This window comes from Macaca fascicularis, chromosome 10 (genome assembly GCF_037993035.2).
Source record: "Macaca fascicularis isolate 582-1 chromosome 10, T2T-MFA8v1.1".
NCBI classification, from domain to species: Eukaryota; Metazoa; Chordata; class Mammalia; order Primates; family Cercopithecidae; genus Macaca; species Macaca fascicularis.
The window spans coordinates 120,106,523-120,124,986 of NC_088384.1; the positions used below are offsets into that span (position 1 = coordinate 120,106,523).

Sequence of the window (18,464 nt, forward strand, 5' to 3'; positions counted from 1 at the left end):
ACTGACCATTGGGTCAACCTTTCCCAGCTCTGGGGGCAGTGGTTCTGAACCAGTGCCAGGGCCTTCCCTGCCCCATATCCTGGGCTTCTGCAGGGGGCACTGGGGTCCGGTGTGGGCTGAGTGGTCTGGAGGCGACGGGGCACTGACACCACAGGACTTGAGAATTGAATGAGGCAGAGAAAGGTGTAGCTCTCCTAAAGAGGACGGAGGAGGCCCCACACGGGACTAGCACAGGACCCGCAAGAATCTCCCCCAGGAGAGTCCTGTCCTGTCTGTCTGTCTGTCTGTCTGTCTGTCTTTCTTTCTCTTTTTCTTTCTTCTTTCTTTTTCTTTCTTTCTTTCCTTCCTTCGTTCTCTTCCTTCTCTTCCTTCCCTTCCCTCTCTTCCTTCCTTTTCTCCTTCCTTCCTTTTTCCTTCCCTCCCTTCTCTTCCCTCCCTCCCTTCTTCTTTCCTTCCCTCCCTCCCTCCCTTCCTTCTTCTTTCCTTCCTTCCTTCTCTTCTGTTCCCTCCCTCCCTTCCTCCCTTCCTTCCTTCTCTTGCTTTCCTTCCCTTCCTCCCTTCCTGCCTTTTCTCCTTCCTTCCTTCCCTTCCTTCTCTTCCCTCCCTCCCTTCCTTTCTTCTTCCTCCCTTCCTTCCCTCCCTTCCCTTTCTCCTTCCTCTCTCTCTTTCTTTCTTTCTTTTTTTTTTTTGAGAGGGAGTCTCGCTCTGTCGCCCAGGCTGGAGTGCAATGGCCGGATCTCAGCTCACTGCAAGCTCCGCCTCCCGGGTTCCCGCCATTCTCCTGCCTCAGCCTCCCGAGTAGCTGGGACTACAGGCGCCCGCCACCTCGCCCGGCTAGTTTTTTGTATTTTTTAGTAGAGACGGGGTTTCACCGTGTTAGCCAGGATGGTCTCGATCTCCTGACCTCGTGATCCGCCCGTCTCGGCCTCCCAAAGTGCTGGGATTACAGGCTTGAGCCACCGCGCCCGGCCTCTTCCTCTCTTTCTTTCTTTCTCTTCTCCCCTCCCCTCTCTCCCCCTCCCCTCCCTTCCCCTCTTCTCCTTTCTCTCCTTTCTTCTCCTTTCTTTTTTTCTTCTTGAGATAGGGTCTTGCTCTGTCATTCAGGCTGGAATGCAGTGGTGTGATCTTGGCACACTGCAGCCTCTACCACCTGGGCTCAAGCAGTCCTCCCACCTCAGCCTCCCAAGTAGCTGGAACTACAGGTGTGCGCCACCTCACCTGGCTAAGTTTTAAAGTATTCATAGAGACGAGGTCTTTCTCTATCGACCAGTCTGGTCTTGAACTCCTGGGCTCAAGCCGTCTTCCTGCCTCAGCCTCCCACAGTGTGGGCATTACAGGTGTGACCCACCGCCTCTGGCTAGGAGGGCCTTTTTTTTTTTTTTTAGAGTCTCGCTCTGTCGCCCAGGCTGGAGTGCAGTGGTGTGATCTCGGCTCACTGCAAGCTCCGCCTCCCGGGTTCACGCCATTCTCCTGCCTCAGCCTCCCGAGTAGCTGGGACCACAGGCGCCCACCTCTACACCTGACTAATTTTTTTTGTATTTTTAGTAGAGACGGGGTTTCACCGTGTTAGCCAGGATGGTCTCGATCTCCTGACCTCATGATCTGCCCTCCTCGGCCTCCCAAAGTGCTGGGATTACAGGTGTGAGCCACCGCGCCCGGCCTTAGGAGGGCCATTCTTACCTGTTCACAGCACCCATCTCCCAGGGAAGGCCTCAGACCTCAGGAGGGAAGAGTCAGGGAGACTCTGGGTTTTCATCTTGTGCCCACAGAGCAGTTTTTTTTTTTTTTTGAGATGGAGTCTGGCTCTGTCACCCAGGCTGGAGTGCAGTGGATTCATCTCCACTCCCTCCCGGGTTCAAGCAATTCTCCTGCCTCAGCCTCCCGAGTAGCTGGGATTACAGGCACGTGCCACCATGCCCAGCTGATTTTTTGTATTTTTAGTAGCGATGGGGTTTCACCAACCTGGCCAGGCTGATCTCGAACTCCTGACCTCATGATCCACCCACCTCGGCCTCCCAAAGTGCTGGGATTACAGGTGTGCGTCACCACACCCGGCCAGCATTTTTTTTAAAACCATGCGCACATACTATTTTTACAATTAAAACAGACTTTTAAAGGTTTCGTAAGGCCCCTTTTTGCATACTACAAACATTCTGGACTCCTTAAAATTGATGTGGGCTGGAAGTTGCTAGTCAGGAAATGGAGCTACCAGGTGTGCCTCCTTCACTGGGGCCCTTCCGGCCCAGTGGGCCCCTTTCCCTGTCCCCTGTGGGGCAAGCTCAGAGGCACTGCTGGGGGGGTTGGGCAATGAGATTTTTGTCTTTCTTCAAAGGGGCCTGGGATCTGCTTCACTCAAGGCTGGCACAGAGCACTCACAGCAAGATTGCCTCTTGTGGAAGAGGCAGTCAGTCCATCCTTCCCTCGGGAATCTGAGCCAGAGAGAGGCCAGTGCACACCAGCCTGTGTGACCCGAGGAGGAAGGGGAGGGCATTCCCTGCAAGGCTAGCATCATGTTCTTCCCTTGTTGACCTTTCCCACCCTGGGGACAGGACCAGCAGGATTTCCTGAGGGGTCAGTGTGTGTCCCCTTAGGTGCATCCAAGGCCGTCAGCTTTCCCTGTGTAAGTCTGGGTGTCCATACATGCGACCTGTTTGGACATTGCCGTGTCAGGATATGACAGTGTCCTGTGCTAGGTGAGGGCAATGCCTGACTGTATTTTAGCATCTGGGTGATTAGACATCAGGGTGCCTGGGGACAATGTGTCTGGATTTCAGCATCCATATGTCCAGGCTGTGGCATGTCTCAGTGTCAGGGTGCTGGTGAGGGACGGCTGTTTTCTGTGAGCATCAACATGCCAGGGTGTTGTGTAATACACTGCGTTTGTGTGCGCCGGGGATGTGCTGTGTCCCATGTGTTTCTACGTGTTAGGAGGTCATTGTGTGTCTGCATGCTAGTATTTGTGTATTTGTGTAATGACATCTTTGTATGGGGGCATGCTGTTATATACCTTTGTGTCTGTGTGTCTGGCCAACTCCATGCACGTGTTTGTGTTTGTTGGTGTTTGCTGGTGTCAGTGTCATTGCATGTCTGTGTATGAGTGTCTGTGTGTGGTGGCCTCTGAGTTTTCTTTTCTTTTTTTTTTTTTTTGAGGCGGAGTCTCGCTCTGTCGCCCAGGCTGGAGTGCAGTGGCATGATATCGGCTCACTGCAAGCTCCGCCTCCCAAGTTCACGCCATTCTCCTGCCTCAGCCTCCTGAGTAGCTGGGACTACAGGCGCCCGCCACCTCGCCCGGCTAATTTTTTGTATTTTTAGTAGAGACAGGGTTTCACCCTGTTAGCCAGGATGGTCTCGATCTCCTGACCTCGTGATCCGCCTGCCTTGGCCTCCCAAAGTGCTGGGATTACAGGCGTGAGCCACCGCGCCCGGCCAACCTCTGAGTTCTTATGTGTCTGATTGCTGTGTGTGTGTGTGTGTGTGTCAGGGTGTGTGCTGTGATCTGTGTGTGTTTGAGACAGGGTCTTGCTCTGTTGCCCAGGCTGGAGTACAGTTGTGTGGTCAGAGCTCATTGTGCCTTGAACTCCTGGACTCAAGGAATCCTCCTGCCTCAGCCTACCAAGTAGCTGGGACTACAGGTGTGCGCCACCTCGCCTGGCTAGTTTCCAAAGTTTTTGTAGAGATGGGGTCTTGCTATGCTGCACAGGCTGGTCTTGAACTCCTGGCCTCCAGCGACACCCCTGCCTTGGTCTCCCACAGTGCTGGGATTGCAGGCATGGGCCACCACGCCCGGCCAGATGTTCGTGTGTTATCCCTGAACGTGGGAATGGAATCTTATTGGGAAAGGGTATTTGCAGATGTGATTAAAGATCTTGCGATGAGGAGATTATCCTGTATTACCCAGGTGGCCCTAAGTCCAAGCATCCTTGTAAGAGGGAGACAGAGGTAGATTTTTTTTTTTTTTTTTTTTTGAGACGGAGTCTCGCTCTGTCGCCCAGGCTGGAGTGCAGTGGCGCGATCTCGGCTCACTGCAAGCTCCGCCTCCCGGGTTCACGCCATTCTCCTGCCTCAGCCTCCGAGTAGCTGGGACTACAGGCGCCCGCCACCACGCCCGGCTAGTTTTTTGTATTTTTAGTAGAGACGGGGTTTCACCGTGGTCTCGATCTCCTGACCTTGTGATCGGCCGGCCTCGGCCTCCCAAAGTGCTGGGATTACAGGCGTGAGCCACCGCGCCCGGCAGAGGTAGATTTGAGAGACAGAAGAGGAGGTGATCTGATTACAGAGGTGGGGACGGGTAATGCCCATGAGCCCGAGTTCTCCCGGCAGCTACTGGAAGCTGGAGAGGCGAGGAGTCTCCCCAGGAGGCCCCGGGAGAGCTGGATTTTGGACTGCGGCCTCCAGAACTGTGAGAGAATGAGTGTCTGCTGTTCTCAGCACCCCTCGGTGGTCCTCTGTCATGGCAGCCGCAGGACCCTCACGCGCTGTCTGGGCTGTCCCTTCCAGCGTGCCGGGCGTCGTGTCCAGCGCTGGGGGCCGCGCGCGGGTGTGGCTTGAGCCCTGTTTCCAGCCTCTGCGCTGCGGTTGCCCGGACGCCTCTCCGGGGCGCGACGCCACTGCCCCCTCGTGGCCGCGGCTGCCCGGACGCCCTCTCGCAGACGCAGCATGGCCAGCACTTGGGAACCAGCTTTATTTCTGATTATTATTATTATTTTTTTGTCAGAGTATAAAAAAGTGAGCACAAAACAAGGAAGACGAGACAGGCGTGCGTGAGCCAGGGCAAGACAGAGGAGGAGGGAGGGGAGCAGAGGCGGACAGGCATCCCGGGTGAGGGCTGATGGTGGGAGGCAGGCAGAATACTTGGGCAGCCACACAGGGGCAGGGATGAGGGTCTCCCCTTGTTGGGGGCTTACGGGAGGGGAGCGGCCAGGCCAGTTGTCCAAATTCTACCTGGGACCCGCAGTGACCAGCCTTGAGTCTGGAGGCTCAAAGCACACAGAGGGGACTGGGGGCTCAGCCTCATCTGTCCCTGAGATTTTCAGAAGCCCCGAGGGGATCGGGAGAGGGCAGAGGCACAAGAGGGCGGGGCTGGCCAGGGCTGCCCTCACTGTCCTTCCGCCAGGCAGCACCAGCCCTGAACCACCCAGAGAGGGGTTGCTCGGGTCTCTGGGCGGGTGTAGGGGAAGCGGCCCTGGGGAGGCCTCTCCCCTGAATCCTCACAGGCCTTCTTGGGAAAGTGGCAATGGGAAAGCCCACGCACAAGGCCCTTGTTCTTGAGGGCGGGAGTGGGGACCACCGTAAAAGCAAGATTTTCCCAAAGATAGGGCAGGGAGCACTGCTGAGCCTGGGCCCTGGGCACAGAGCCACCTGGACAGTGCTGAGGTCCTTGTTGTGCCACATTTTGTCTCTGGTGCTTGGTCAATCTGGGCCTTTCTCAGCTTTCTTCTCATGAATAGAGGGGGTGTGGTGAGGATGTATAAATAATGATGAAAGTGCCTGACATGGTGCCGCTGGCAGGTGCTGATGGCCACTGCTCTAGATGATGGGTGGGCCTGCTGGGCTCCGGCAGGGGCATGGGCACAAGCCACAGGGAGCCAAGGCAACTTATGGCACCTGTGTGGGCCAACCTGGAGGTGCTGGGGAACTGCCTAGAACTGGGCTGGGTGGGTGGACAGACAGATGACTCAGCAGGCGATGGGGGACGGACATCACGTGGAGAGGGGAATGTAAATAAACAGACTCCCTGGGAGTCTGGGGGGACATCCAAACCGGCTCTGGCTCCAGGCAGCTGCCCCACATGCTGCCAGCAGCACTAGGGGAGGGCTTGGGCTCAGGTCCCAGGAGGTGGGGCCACACTCAAGCAGCCCCTACCCACCCAGCCCCAGGGCATGACCTGGAATGTCCAACCAGAGGCGCCGGGAGTGGTGATCCTGGTCCTGTCTGTCCGTTGGGCCAGCCTGACCGCCCCGGCATCCTGCAGGGTCCAAGAGGGGCTGCGGGGCCAGTTCTGCCTCCTCCCTAGCCGTGGACTCCCGTCACAGTGCTGGGGTCTGGGTTCAAGCCTCAGCAGCAGCTAGGACATTTTCCCAAAGGAAGCTGTGGGGTGGAAGAGGGTGAGGATGGGGGGGGGGTCTTTGGCATCATCTGCATTAGGGCCCTTATTGGGGCTCACAGCCACCCTCCTGAGGTCATCCCACCCCGCACTCAGAGGGGCTTCTCCATCAGCCCCCAGGCCTCTCTGGCACCTCACACTGACCTTGGCTGAGCAGCTGCAGGCTCCGCCCCTCCTCACGCACCTGCAGGCGGAGCACCTGCTGCAGCACCTCCTGCCTCTGGGCCTCCTGGGCCAGCCCCATCCGCTGCAGCTTCTCCGCATTCAGCCGCAGCAGTGCCCGGCCTGGGGAGAGGGAAGAGGGGCTGAGCTGAGGCCAACAGAGGCATCAAGAGCCAAGGCAAGGCTGGTGCCGTGGCTCACGCCTGTAATCCCAGCACTTTGGGAGGCTGAGGAGGGCAGATCACTTGAGGTCAGGAGTTCAAGACCAGCCTGGACAACATGGTGAAACCCCGTTTCTACTAAAAATATAAAAATTAGCTGGGCTTGGTGGTGTGCGCCTGTAGTCCCAGCTACTCAGGAGGCTGAGGCAGGAGGATCACTTGAACCTGGGAGGCAGAGGTTGCAGTCAGCCGAGATTGTGCCATTGCACTTCAGCCTGGACAACAGAGCGAGACTCCTTCTCAGAAACAAACAAACAACAAACTGAGTGAAGGCACAGGCAGGGACTGAAAGAGAAAGAGGGAGGAGAGAGAGAGGAAGCAGGGTACAACGAGACTCAGAGGGAGAAAGAGAATCAGTGAAACAGATAAACTTAGAGGGAGAGAGGCAGAGGGAAAGGATGAAGAGCAAAAGGCAGGGACGGAAGAGAAAAGCCAGATGAAGATAGCGCGGAGAGATGGGAAGAGACACAGAAAGAAAGGCGAAGAGATAAAAAAGACAGATTCTGCAGAGATGAAGACCAGAGGGAAGGTGGATTCACAGAAGAAACTAGACAGACGAAAACAATAGCAAGAGAAAGGCAGGCTGAGTGTGGGGAGGAGATGCTCTGAGGCAGGTAGCCCCATGCCCACAGCACCCTCAGCCCCACTGTACCGGTGATGGCATGCTGGGAGAAGGCCTCCACGTAGACGAGGTAGTTGTGGGGACAGTGCTTCTTGAGCCACTTGCAGACATCCTGCTGACTCCACAGGACCACGGGCCGGGTCAGGCCGCCCAACGAGGGGCTTGTGTGGTACATGCCATAGTGATCAGAGTACAGCCGGCCCTGCAGGGGAGGGGCGTGGCAGCCAAAATGAGAGTGGTGGAGAGGGAGGGCAGGGATGGAGGTGGGTGGAGGGGGTGGGTACCTGGGGGGTCTCTGTGCCGGGCTGCTGCAGGAGCTTGATTGGCCTGCTGCTGGCCGCCCTCTGGCTGCGGGAGTCATGCCATGTGAGACTGGTGCCAGGTGTCCCAGGCAAGTGGCAGGGGATGCTCTCAGCTGACACCGTGTGCTCCAGGAGGGTCTGGCAGAAGCTGAAGTGGGCAGTGGCTGTGTGTGTGGGTGCCTGGTCAGGGCAGTCAAGGGCAGAACCAGAGGCTTCCTCTACTTGAGAGCTAGCTCCCTGCCCCATCTCCTCTACACTAGCGTGGGAAATCACTTCGCCAGTGAGGGGTTCCCAGGCCTCCAAAGGCAGAAGGAAGTGTGCAGGACCCGTTTTGAGGACCTCACCCAGCACGAAAAGAGAAGAACTGGGAACGCCTTTCCTCTTGCAAGTCTACAGCCCTCACTCTGGGGAGCAGAATGGATTCTGCTTAGATTAGAGGATGTGCCCACAAGGGAAGGGACCTCAGATATGGCAGGAGGAGCTGTCCTGGGACAGCCCTGACCTCACCCTTGCCTTGGGCTGGCCCACAAGCCTTGCACACACCACACCAGACCAGGAAGTGCACACACAGCCTGCTGTGAGGAAAGGCAGGTCCCGAGTCTGGGGAGGTCGTCTGTGCTGGGGAAACCGGGCTGAGGATGCTGCTTGCCCGTCGCCATTGAAGAAACCCAGTTCACACAGCCCTATCTGGCGTTGGGGCCCGACTTACTGGTTATGACTCATTGACAGCCTGAACTCTGAGCCAACCCACAAGCAGGCCTCACTCCGCAAACACGCGCTGGGCTCTCCAGCCGTGCTGCCTCCCACAGGGCCTGCAGGCCCCGGAAAACACCGGCCGTATGAATGGTGGGTACCCACTGGATATGGGCAGGTCAGCACAGGTATGTGGGGTGCAGCCATTGCTTGGGGACCCACGGTGATGCTCTGTGCTCCCTCTTCCTGCAGTAACTGCATTAAAGCATCTCATCTGAGCTTTATCATCATCTCTGCTGACCTGAGTCTCGGGAGGCAGGTGTCTTGATCCACATCTGTTACACAGGGGCACCCCACGTTCATTGTGAATGAATGAATGAATGAAGGCTCTGTATGGTGTCTGCAAGTGAACAGAGCCTGTGGGGAGACAGAAGGCCTGCCCCTGTCTTTACAGCACCCAGGACTTCAGCAGGGCAGGTGAGGTTCCCATGCTAGGGCCCTCACCCCATCCACCCTAGAGTGACAGACCCTCCCGGCTCCAGACTCAGCCACCCACTCCACACCCAGGGCAGGGGTTGAGGATGTGTCTAGGAGGTCTGATTATTGGGGGAAAACCACATCCTACTCCCCGGTCCTCCCACCCCTGTAAGACTTAAGAGACTTAACACCTTCCTCCCGCATTCTTGCAACTTTCAGGAACAGGACCCCTGGTGACTCCAGATTTGAGGTCTAGGGTCAGCAGAGGGTGTGGTCAGTGGGCCACCGCCCCGAGGTAGCCCCTACTGCTGTGGGAAAAGATTTATTCTAAGGCTGCGCCTTCCAGCGGACAGGCACCGTGGTCTCCGGGCTTTGCAGGGCCTGCAGCCGCGGGGCTGGTGCAGAAGCGCGCGGCAGCCGGGGGAACCCGTCGGACTCCTCCGCTCACACTGCACCTGCCCAGGCCAAGCAGGCTCCGCCCATTTCCTGCCCGCACTCCCGGAGGGAGTTCCGTCCTTCCCGCGGTCTGTCGGTCCGGTCCCTCCCGCCTCAACGTCAGGATTCCAGAAGGAAATGGGGCGGGGGCACCGAGGCGGGATGTGACCTCGGCCCCCTCTCGGCCCCACTGCAAAGGCTGCGGAGGGTTTTCTCCGCGCGCAGGAAAAGGTGACCCGAGCGTAGTGCCAACCTGAACACAGGCGCCCCGGCTTGTCACCCCCTCACCCCAAGCCAAGGGCGCCCTGACCCCCAAGGCCTGAGGCTGGCTGCCCCCGAAAGCAGGACAAAGGCCACGGAACCCCGTTAAGCCGAGACATCCGCCGAATACCCCCAGCCGCCGCCGCCGCCGCTCGACACCCGCCGGGTCCCGCCCCCCCACCGTGCCTCTGGGTCCCTGAGACCCCCGCCCGCGAAATCCCCGCGCCCGGGTCCAGCCCCGCTCACCGTCCACATCCCGGCGCTCCCCGAAGCCCGCGCGCACGGCCCCGGCGCGGCCACGCGGGGGGCTCAGCTTGGACCTCAGCTCGGTGAACATGGGGCCCGCGGGTGCCAGGCCCGCGCACACGCCCCTCGCCGAGTGCAGGGCGGCCGGTGTGGCCGGCGGGGAACGCGCGCCGCCGCCCCGCCCCGCCCCAGCCGGCCCCGCGCCCGAGCCGGTCCCCGCGGCCCGCGAGTGTGCGCGGCGAGGCACCTGCCGCCGAGCCCTGTGTGCCGGGCGCGCTCCGGGAGCTCCGAGGTGTGTCGGCGGCGCGCGGGCCTGCGTGCGCCAAGGCTGTCCGCCAGGGCGAGGGGCGTCCGTGCGCCCCTGGGCACGACTCCGCGGAGAAGAGTCCCCGTGCACCTGCCGGGGGTCCTCTGAGGTCGGGCCCCTCTGTGCGTGGGGGTGGGCTGAGGAGCATCTTACGGGGGCCTTCTACCCACCAGAGCCAGGACAAGGGGCAGATCAACCCCTCCCACACACTTCCCTGGTCTCCTACCTCTTTACTCTCTCTCAAATGGGCACCCGCTTCCCCGGAGAAACCAGCTTGACTCTTGCTTACCGCCCACCCCACTGTGAACATCAGGGTGGTTCTCCCTTCCCCCTGCAGCCCCAGAACCTGGCTCAGTGCCCGGGGGAGAGGGGGCGGTACAGTGCTCTGTAACTGAAAGGGGCTTGCCTGGAGATGGGGCAGAGAGGAACTCCAAGGAGGTTGTAACAGGCCGGAGCGGTGTGTTTGCTCCAGGACTCCAGTGAGAAGTGCTGGGATGGGGCTGGGCTGGGGAACTGTGGTTGCCTGGTGCAGTGGCAGGCCAGGCTTGCAACCAGCTATTCGGCTTGCTCTGCCCAGGAGCCTGGGTGCTCTCCCTGGGTGTATGTAGGGGCTCTGGAAGATGTCTTACAGCAGAAGGAGCAGAGATGCACACAGACATGTAGAAATGCATGCACAGAGTACAGTCATGCACGTGCACCCAGAACACGAGCACACGTGACCTCGTTGTGCACACACCCCACTAATCACACACACTAATCATACACCACTAATCACACACACTAATCATACACCACTAATCACACACACTAATCATACACACTAATCACACACACTAATCATACACCGCTAATCACACACACTAATCACACACACTAATCATACACCACTAATCACACACACTAATCACACACACTAATCACACACACTAATCATACACCACTAATCACACACACTAATCACACACCACTAATCACACACACTAATCACACACACTAATCATACACACTAATCACACACACTAATCGCACACACTAATCACACACACTAATCGCACACACTAATCATACACACACTAATCGCACACACTAGTCACACACACTAATCACACACACTAATCATACACACACTAATCACACACTCCACTAATCACACACACTAATCATACACCACTAATCGCACACATAGAATTCACTCACATGCTTGACAGCCGTGTTCATGTGCTGACGTGTTCCCTACAGGTCAACTACGGTTGTTTATTTCAATTAGCTCTCCAGGAGCTGAGGATGTGGCTCTCACCAGAATGTCCAAGGCATGTTGGTGGGCGTGGGTGGGGTCTCTAGTCCCACTGGAGGGACAGATGCATGAATAGAGGTTCAAGAATATGAGTGCTAGGCCAGGCGCGGTGGCTCAGGCCTGTAATCCCAGCACTTTGGGAGGTCGAGGCAGGCGGATCACGAGGTCAGGAGATCGAGACCATCCTGTGAATGGTGAAACCCCGTCTCTACTAAAAACACAAAAAATTACCCGGGTGTGGTGACGGGCGCCTGTAGTTCCAGCTACTCCGGAGGCTGAGGCTGGAGAATGGCGTGAACCCGGGAGGCGGAGCTTGCAGTGAGCGGAGATTGCGCCACTGCACTCCAGCCTGGGCGACAGAGCGAGACACCGTCTCAACAACAACAACAACAACAAAAAAGAATATGAGTGCTGAAAGCTTAGGGCAGCAGTGTGCGCCCAGGACGCACACAGACAGGTGTGCCCATAACCAGTACACACAAGCTCTGCACAACTGGACAGGGTACAGCTCTGCTTGGAAGGGATCAGGGCCCACCCGGGGCGAGGGCGGGCAGCTGGGCTGGTTCAGAGGGAGGGGACCACGGGTCCTATTGGCACAGACAGGTCTCCTCGGGAATGCATGAAAGCACTCGGGAAGGAGCGATGCCTCAGGCTATTTTTGGCCCCCCGGGGCCTGTTAGGGTCCCAGTGCAGGCTCGGCCTGGCTCTCCCCGCCTCGCCACGAGGAGGCGCTCCCGCGCACGCGCCTGCCACGTCCCCGCCCCTTAGCCGCGGCCGGAAGTCGTCGAACCGGCACGTCGGGGCTTCCGCCTGGGGAGTAAAAAAGTGGGCGGGGCGTGTGCGGACTGAGGGCTCTGCTTCCGGGGCGCGGGTGACGCGACGTTCGCGACACCTTCCTGCGGAGCGCCTCGGACGTCGAAGCCTGGAGTCTCTGCTGCTTCCCCTCTTCCGCTGCCTCATTCCGTTGCTTCCTAGCCTTGGTCGTCGCCGCCGCCATGAACAAGAAGAAGAAGCCGTTCCTGGGGATGCCCGCTCCGCTCGGCTACGTGCCGGGGCTGGGCCGGGGGTGAGGCCTGGAGCGGCGCGCCAGGGGCGGGGACCCGGCTAGCGGAGCGCAGTGCGCGTGTTTGGGGGCGGGGGTCTGTGGCCGCGCTGTCTAAAAGACGCTTGGTGGATCGGCTTAATCCCTGCAGGAAGCAACGGGCTTTGGGGTCAGGACATAAGTGTGTGCACCCTGCCTGCCGCCTAGATGGGACATGTTGGCTCTCAGCCCAGTGTTTTGGTCTGTAAGATGGGGAATGATGTATGCAGTCTGCAGTGAGGTGTAGAGGACGCGACCACCTTCCCCAGGTCAGGCTGACACACCCCCCGCCCCGCCCCGCCTTAAGCGTGCCTGGGTCCTCCTTGCCTGCAACACAGATGACCACCATACGTTGCTGGATAAGTGAGCAGTCGTTATTACTCTATTTGGCTATTCATTTGATGAGGAAAACTACTGGGTTTTTCTTGGTGGTGGTATTATATTAGAATCTGTGGGGCACACACAAAGCTCCGATAGTGACAGCATCATCAGAGGACCAGAAGCTCACTAAGGAGGGTTTGGTATTAGCATAAATAAGCACGTAAAGACCAGATTTAGAACCCAATGCTTAATGGAGAGTAGCATTGGAGTCAAGTTTAGTAGGAGAGCTGGACTTAGGGCTGCAGAAACGTGGTAGCGATAAAAGAGAAACTGACATTCAGTGTGCAGGAGTTCGGAAAAAAGTGAGGTAAGGAGGAAGCCCAGAGAACAGGAGGGAGTCCAGTGTGAGTGGAATGTGCAACCAATAGAAAAGAGCTCAGGAAGTTGGAGAGGCTTTGAGCGTCAGGCTGCAGCTCCTGGATGTATTAGAAAGACCATGACCCTTCAGAATTATTATTATTTTTTGAGACGGAGTCTTGCTCTGTATGGAGTGCGATGGCGTGATCTCAGCTCACTGCAACCTCTGCCTCCCCGGTTCAAGCAGTTCTCTGCCTCAGCCTCCTGAGTAGCTGGGATTATAGGCGCCCACCACCACACCTGGCTAATTTTTATATTTTCAGTAGAGACAGGGTTTCACCATGTTGGCCAGGGGGGTCTTGAACTCCTGACCTCGTGATCCACCTGCCTCAGTCTCCCAAAGTGTTGGAATTACAGGCATGAGCCCCTGCGCCCGGCCCAGAATTTTTTAGTCAGAGCTGTGTTTTGGAAAGAATCATCTGGCAGAGCATGGGTTGAAGTAGAAGAAGGCTAAAGGCAGGGAGAGCTACCTTGGTTTCCAGCTGTGATGCGAGTCATAGTCTGGGAAGGAGGGATTTTGAAGGTGGATTCATTAGTACTTGGGGACAGACAGGATGGGGAAAGTGGGAGAGGGAGGCAAAGATTATGTCATCTGGGACAGCAGTGCTGTTATCAGCTGAAACACCCCAGAGCAGCTATAAGGTGGGTACAGAAGAGGACCTCAGTTTGGGCCAACTTGGGTTTAAGGGCCTAGTTGGATGTGGAGGGGGAGATGATGGAAACCTTAGAGATTGCCTTGGTAACATCGTCAGGATAGGCTAAAACCTTCAGGTAAGCAGAGAAGATCGGTAGCGTTTGAGACTGCAGATCATTGTCACCAGGATCTTTGGAGGTTTCCCAGAGGTGTTAGAAAAAGAGGTGTTAGTAAGTGATGACCAGGGGTGGAGAAGAGCACAGGAACAGAGTTGTTCAGATACCGGGTGTCCTGGGGGTCTCCCGCAGCGCCACTGGCTTCACCACACGGTCAGACATCGGGCCCGCCCGTGATGCAAATGATCCCGTGGATGATCGCCACGCACCCCCAGGCAAGAGAACTGTTGGGGACCAGATGAAGAAAAACCAGGCTGCTGACGATGACGATGAGGATCTAAATGACACCAATTACGACGAGGTGAGATGTGTCCAGCTTTCGTGGCTCCTCCAGCCAGTCTCTGGGAGCAGCTGACCTCACCAGTGTGTGTTGGTGTCTGTAATGAATGGCTTGGAGTGGCTCATGCATTTAAAATTTCAGCTATTCATGGGACATCTTTACAGAGAGTGAGAGGGAGGAGGAAAAATATGAGACGAAGTTTCGCTCTTGTCAGAGGAGGTGTTCTTGCAGATGTTGGGACTGCTGCCTTGGCATTTCGTGTTGGCCAGTCTTTTTTTTTTTTGAGACGGAGTTTCGCTCTTGTTGGCCAGGCTGGAGTGCAGTTGTTTTTATTTATTTATTTATTTTTTTGAGACCGAGTCTGGCTCTGTCGCCCAGGCTGGAGTGCAGTGGCCGGATCTCAGCTCACTGCAAGCTCCGTCTCCCGGGTTTACGCCATTCTCCTGCCTCAGCCTCCCGAGTAGCTGGTACTACAGGCGCCCGCCACATCGCCCGGCTAGTTTTTTGTATTTTTTTGAGTAGAGACGGGGTTTCAGCGTGTTAGCCAGGATGGTCTTGATCTCCTGACCTCGTGATCCGCCCATCTCGGCCTCCCAAAGTGCTGGGATTACAGGCTTGAGCCACTGCGCCCGGCCTGGAGTGCAGTTGTGCGATCTCAGCTCATTGTGACCTCCGCCTCCCGGGTTCAAGCGATTTCTCTTGCCTCAGCCTCCTGAGTAGCTGGGATTACAGGCATGTGCCACCATGGCTGGCTAATTTTGTATTTTTAGTAGATACAGGGTTTCTCCATGTTGGTCAGGCTGGTCTCGAACTCCTGACTTCAGGTGATCTGCCCACCTCGGCCTCCCATAGTGTTGGGATTACAGGTCTGAGCCACCGCGCCTGGCTGCCAGTCTTTAATGATAAAAACTTAAAGTGGAATTGGTGACAGTATTTGCTTTTTTTGGCTTTAGTGCTTGCCCTCTAAAAAGACATCTACAGAAAAACCTCAGCTGACTGAATATCGATTAACTGTCTTCTAACATGTGACGCCTTTCCTCTGAGGAATATTTAAAAAAATAATTTTAGTTTTGAGGCCAGGCATGGTGGCCCACACCTATAATCCCAGCACTTTGGGAGGCCGAGGCAGGCAGATTACCAGGTCAGGAGATCGAGACCATCCTGGCTAACACGGTGAAATCCTGTCTCTACTAAAAATACACAAAAATTAGCCGGGCATGGTGGCGGGCGCCTGTGGTCCCAGCTGCTTGGGAGGCTGAGGCAGGAGAATGGTGTGAACCTGGGAGGCGGAGCTTGCAGTGAGCTGAGATCGTGCCACTGCACTCCAGCCTGGGCAACAGAGTAAGACTCCGTCTCAAAAACAAACAAACAAAAAATTTAGTTTTGAAATAATTTTAAATTTGCAGGAACTTGCAAAAATAGTGCCAAAAAAAAAAAAAAGTTTCTGCATATCTTTCACCAAGCTTCTCCCCATCTTACATGACCTCAGTGCAGTTATTGAAACGAAAGAGTTAACATTGACACAGTACTGTTAACTAATCTGTCAGTCGTATTTGCATTTCATGTGTTTCCACGAATGTCCGTTTTCTGACTTAGGCTCAGTCCAGGAACCCCCGTTGCATTTTGTCATGTCTCCTTGGTACCTTCCAGTTGGAGCGGCTCCTCTGTCTTTCATGCCCTTGACACTTGAAGAGTAGTCACCAGTTATATTGTAGACTGTCCCTCAATTTGGCTTCGTTGGCTGGAGAAAATAATTTAGCAAGTATTTCACAAGTAGAGATCTTCTCTGTTTCTGCTGGTGGGGATGGTGATGGAGGAAAAGCTGACCTCTCTGCACATGTTGTTTGCTTCTCAGTTTAATGGCTACGCTGGGAGCCTCTTCTCAAGCGGGCCCTATGAGAAAGATGACGAGGAAGCGGATGCCATCTATGCAGCCCTGGATAAAAGGATGGATGAAAGAAGAAAAGAAAGACGGTAAAAGAGATTGTTGCCTTTCACGATGTTTATCCAACTTTAAAAAAAGTTTTGAGGCCAGGCGCAGTGGCTCACGTGTGTAATCCTATCACTTTGGGAGGCCAACGTAGGACGATAGCTAGAGCCCAGGGGTTTGAGACCAGTGTGGGCAACATAGCGAGACCTCATCTCTACAAATAATTTAAAAATTAGTCAAATGGTACACACCTGTAGTCCCAGCTACTTGGGTGGCTGAGGTGGAAGGACTGTTTAAGCCCAGGAGGTAGAAACTGCAGTGAGCCATGATCATGTCAGTGCATTCCAGCCTGGTTGACATAGTGAGACCCTGTTTCCAAAAAAAAAAAAAAAAAAAAAAAAAAGTTTTGAATTTTTTTTTTTTAATTAGAGATGGAGTCTCGCTCTGTCGCCCAGGCTGGAGTACAGTGGTGTGATCTCGGCTCACTGCAAGCTCCGCTTTCTGGGTTCACGCCATTCTCCTGTCTCAGCCTCGTGATCCGCCTGCCTCGGCCTCCCAAAATGCTGGGATTACAGGCATGAGCCACCGTGCCCGGCCTTTTTTTTTTTTTTTTTTGAGATGGAGTCTTGCTTTGTCACCCAGGCTGGAGTGCAGTGGCGCAATCTTAGCTCACTGCAAGCTCTGTCTCCCGGGTTCACGCCATTCTCCTGCCTCAGCCTCCTGAGTAGCTGGGACTACAGGCGCCGCCACCACGCCCGGCTAATTTTTGTATTTTTAGTAGAGACGTAGTTTCACCGTGTTAGCCAGGGTGGTCTTGATCTCCTGACCTCGTGATCTGCCCGCCTCGACCTCCCAAAGTGCTGGAATTACAGGTGTGAGCCGCTGCGCCCGGCTGTTTTGAATTGTTTTATAGTCAGAGAAACGTTGCAATAGTATATGTGTGTGTCTGCTCAGCTTTTAGGCCACCTGAGGGTCTTGGTGTGTCGTAGCCATGCTTGGATAAGCCCTGGGCTGTTACGGAACAGCCTTAGGGGCTGGGGGCTGCAGTGGAGAGCTTAAGAACTCTTAAGATTTTCCAGAAATCAGTAGAATTTTGTGGATTACTTTTATGATACATCAGGGTTACCATCTTTGAAAAGGGCTCACTGACTGTTGATTAATCTTTTATATGTTGAGTAATTTGCAAATGAATTAAAGATGTCAAATGACACATACAAGCTACCAAGATTGAACCATGAAGAAATCCCAAACCTGAACAGACGAATAAGTAGTGAGATCAGAGCTGTAATAGAAAGAGTCCTAGCAGAGAAAATCCCAGAATCTGATTGCGTCATCGCTGAATTTTACCAAGTATTTTAAGAAGAACTAGTATCAATTCTACTCAAACTATTCTGAAAAATAGAGGAGGGAATACGTCCAAACTTATTCTACAAAACCAGTAGTACCCTGATGCCAAAACCAGACAAAGACACACTGAAAAAAGAAAACGTTAGGTCAGTATCCCTGATGAACACTGATGCAGAAATGCTCAGCAGAATACTAGCAAACCATATTCAACAAGACATTGGAAAGAGGGTTCATTGGCTGGGCACAGTGGCTTATGCCCGTAATTCTAGCACTTTGGGAGGCTGAGGTGGGCGGATCTTGGGTCATCTGAGGTCAGGAGTTCAAGACTAGTCTGACCAACCTCGTGAAACCCCGTCTCTACTAAAAGTATAAAAATTAGCCGGGCATGGTGGCGCACGCCTGTAATCCCAGCTACTTGGGAGGCTGAGGCAAGAGAATCGCTTGAACCTGGGAGGTGGAGGTTGCAGTGAGCCGAGATCACGACATTGCACTCTAGCCTAGGAGACAAGAGCAAGACTCCATCTCAAAAAAAAAAAGATTGTTCATCATGACCAAGCGGCATTTTGCCCAGGGGTACAAGTGCAAGGGTGGTTTAACATATGCAGATGAATCAGTGTTATACGTTTTATCAACAGAATGAAGGAGAAAAACCATACAATTTCTTTTTTTTTTTCGAGACGGAGTCTTGCTCTGTTGCCCAGACTGGAGTGCAGTGGCACAATCTCAGCTCACTGCAACCTCTGCCTCCCGGGTTCAGGTGATTCTCCTGCTTCAGCTTCCTGAGTAACTAAGACTACAGGTGCCCGCCACCACGCCCGGCTAATTTTTTGTATTTTAAGTAGAGACGGGGTTTCACTGTGTTAGCCAGGATGGTCTTGATCTCCTGACCTCGTGATCCGCCTGCCTTGGTCTCCCAAAGTGCTGGGATTACAGGCATGAGCCACTGCGCCCGGCCTGATCATTTTAATTGATTCTGAAAATGCATTTGATAAAATTCAACATTCCTTTATGATAAAAACTCTAAGAAAACTGGGTGTAGAAGGAATATACCTCAGGCTGGGCGTGGTGGTTCATGGTGGCTCACATCTGTAATCCCAGCACTTTGGGAGGCTGAGGCGGGAGGACTACTTGATCTCAGGAGTGTGAGACCAGCCT

At 55.0% G+C, this 18,464-nt stretch overlaps 2 protein-coding genes across 11 annotated transcripts in view; one reads left to right on the plus strand and one right to left on the minus strand.

The window, feature by feature from the left end:
• Positions 1-4,659: 4,659 nt before the first annotated feature.
• On the minus strand, positions 4,660-10,137 carry SAMD10 (sterile alpha motif domain containing 10). 9 transcript variants are annotated; one of them, XM_065523456.2, is made up of 6 exons: positions 10,056-10,137; positions 8,405-8,520; positions 7,393-7,558; positions 7,139-7,310; positions 6,248-6,388; positions 4,660-6,087 (listed from the first exon to the last, which is right to left on the minus strand). In XM_065523456.2, the coding sequence occupies exons 2-6, from the start codon at positions 8,464-8,466 to the stop codon at positions 6,065-6,067; spliced, it is 564 nt and encodes a 187-aa protein (XP_065379528.1). In that variant the 5' UTR covers positions 8,467-8,520; positions 10,056-10,137; the 3' UTR covers positions 4,660-6,064. The 9 variants fall into 9 exon arrangements, with proteins under 9 accessions (XP_065379528.1, XP_065379530.1, XP_065379529.1 ...); XM_065523458.2 differs by having other exon boundaries at positions 7,393-7,574; XM_065523457.2 differs by lacking the exon at positions 10,056-10,137 and adding an exon at positions 9,523-9,788 and having other exon boundaries at positions 7,393-7,574.
• A 1,867-nt stretch (positions 10,138-12,004) lies between these two features.
• Positions 12,005-18,464, plus strand: part of PRPF6 (pre-mRNA processing factor 6) — a 53,997-nt gene continuing 47,537 nt past the window's right edge. For both annotated transcript variants that reach the window (XM_005569633.5, XM_045364206.3), the window contains exons 1-3: positions 12,005-12,189; positions 13,885-14,053; positions 15,888-16,006. In XM_005569633.5, coding sequence (XP_005569690.1) covers positions 12,119-12,189; positions 13,885-14,053; positions 15,888-16,006 — 359 coding nt within the window. In that variant the 5' untranslated portion in view covers positions 12,005-12,118. The remainder of the gene's footprint in view (positions 12,190-13,884; positions 14,054-15,887; positions 16,007-18,464) is intronic.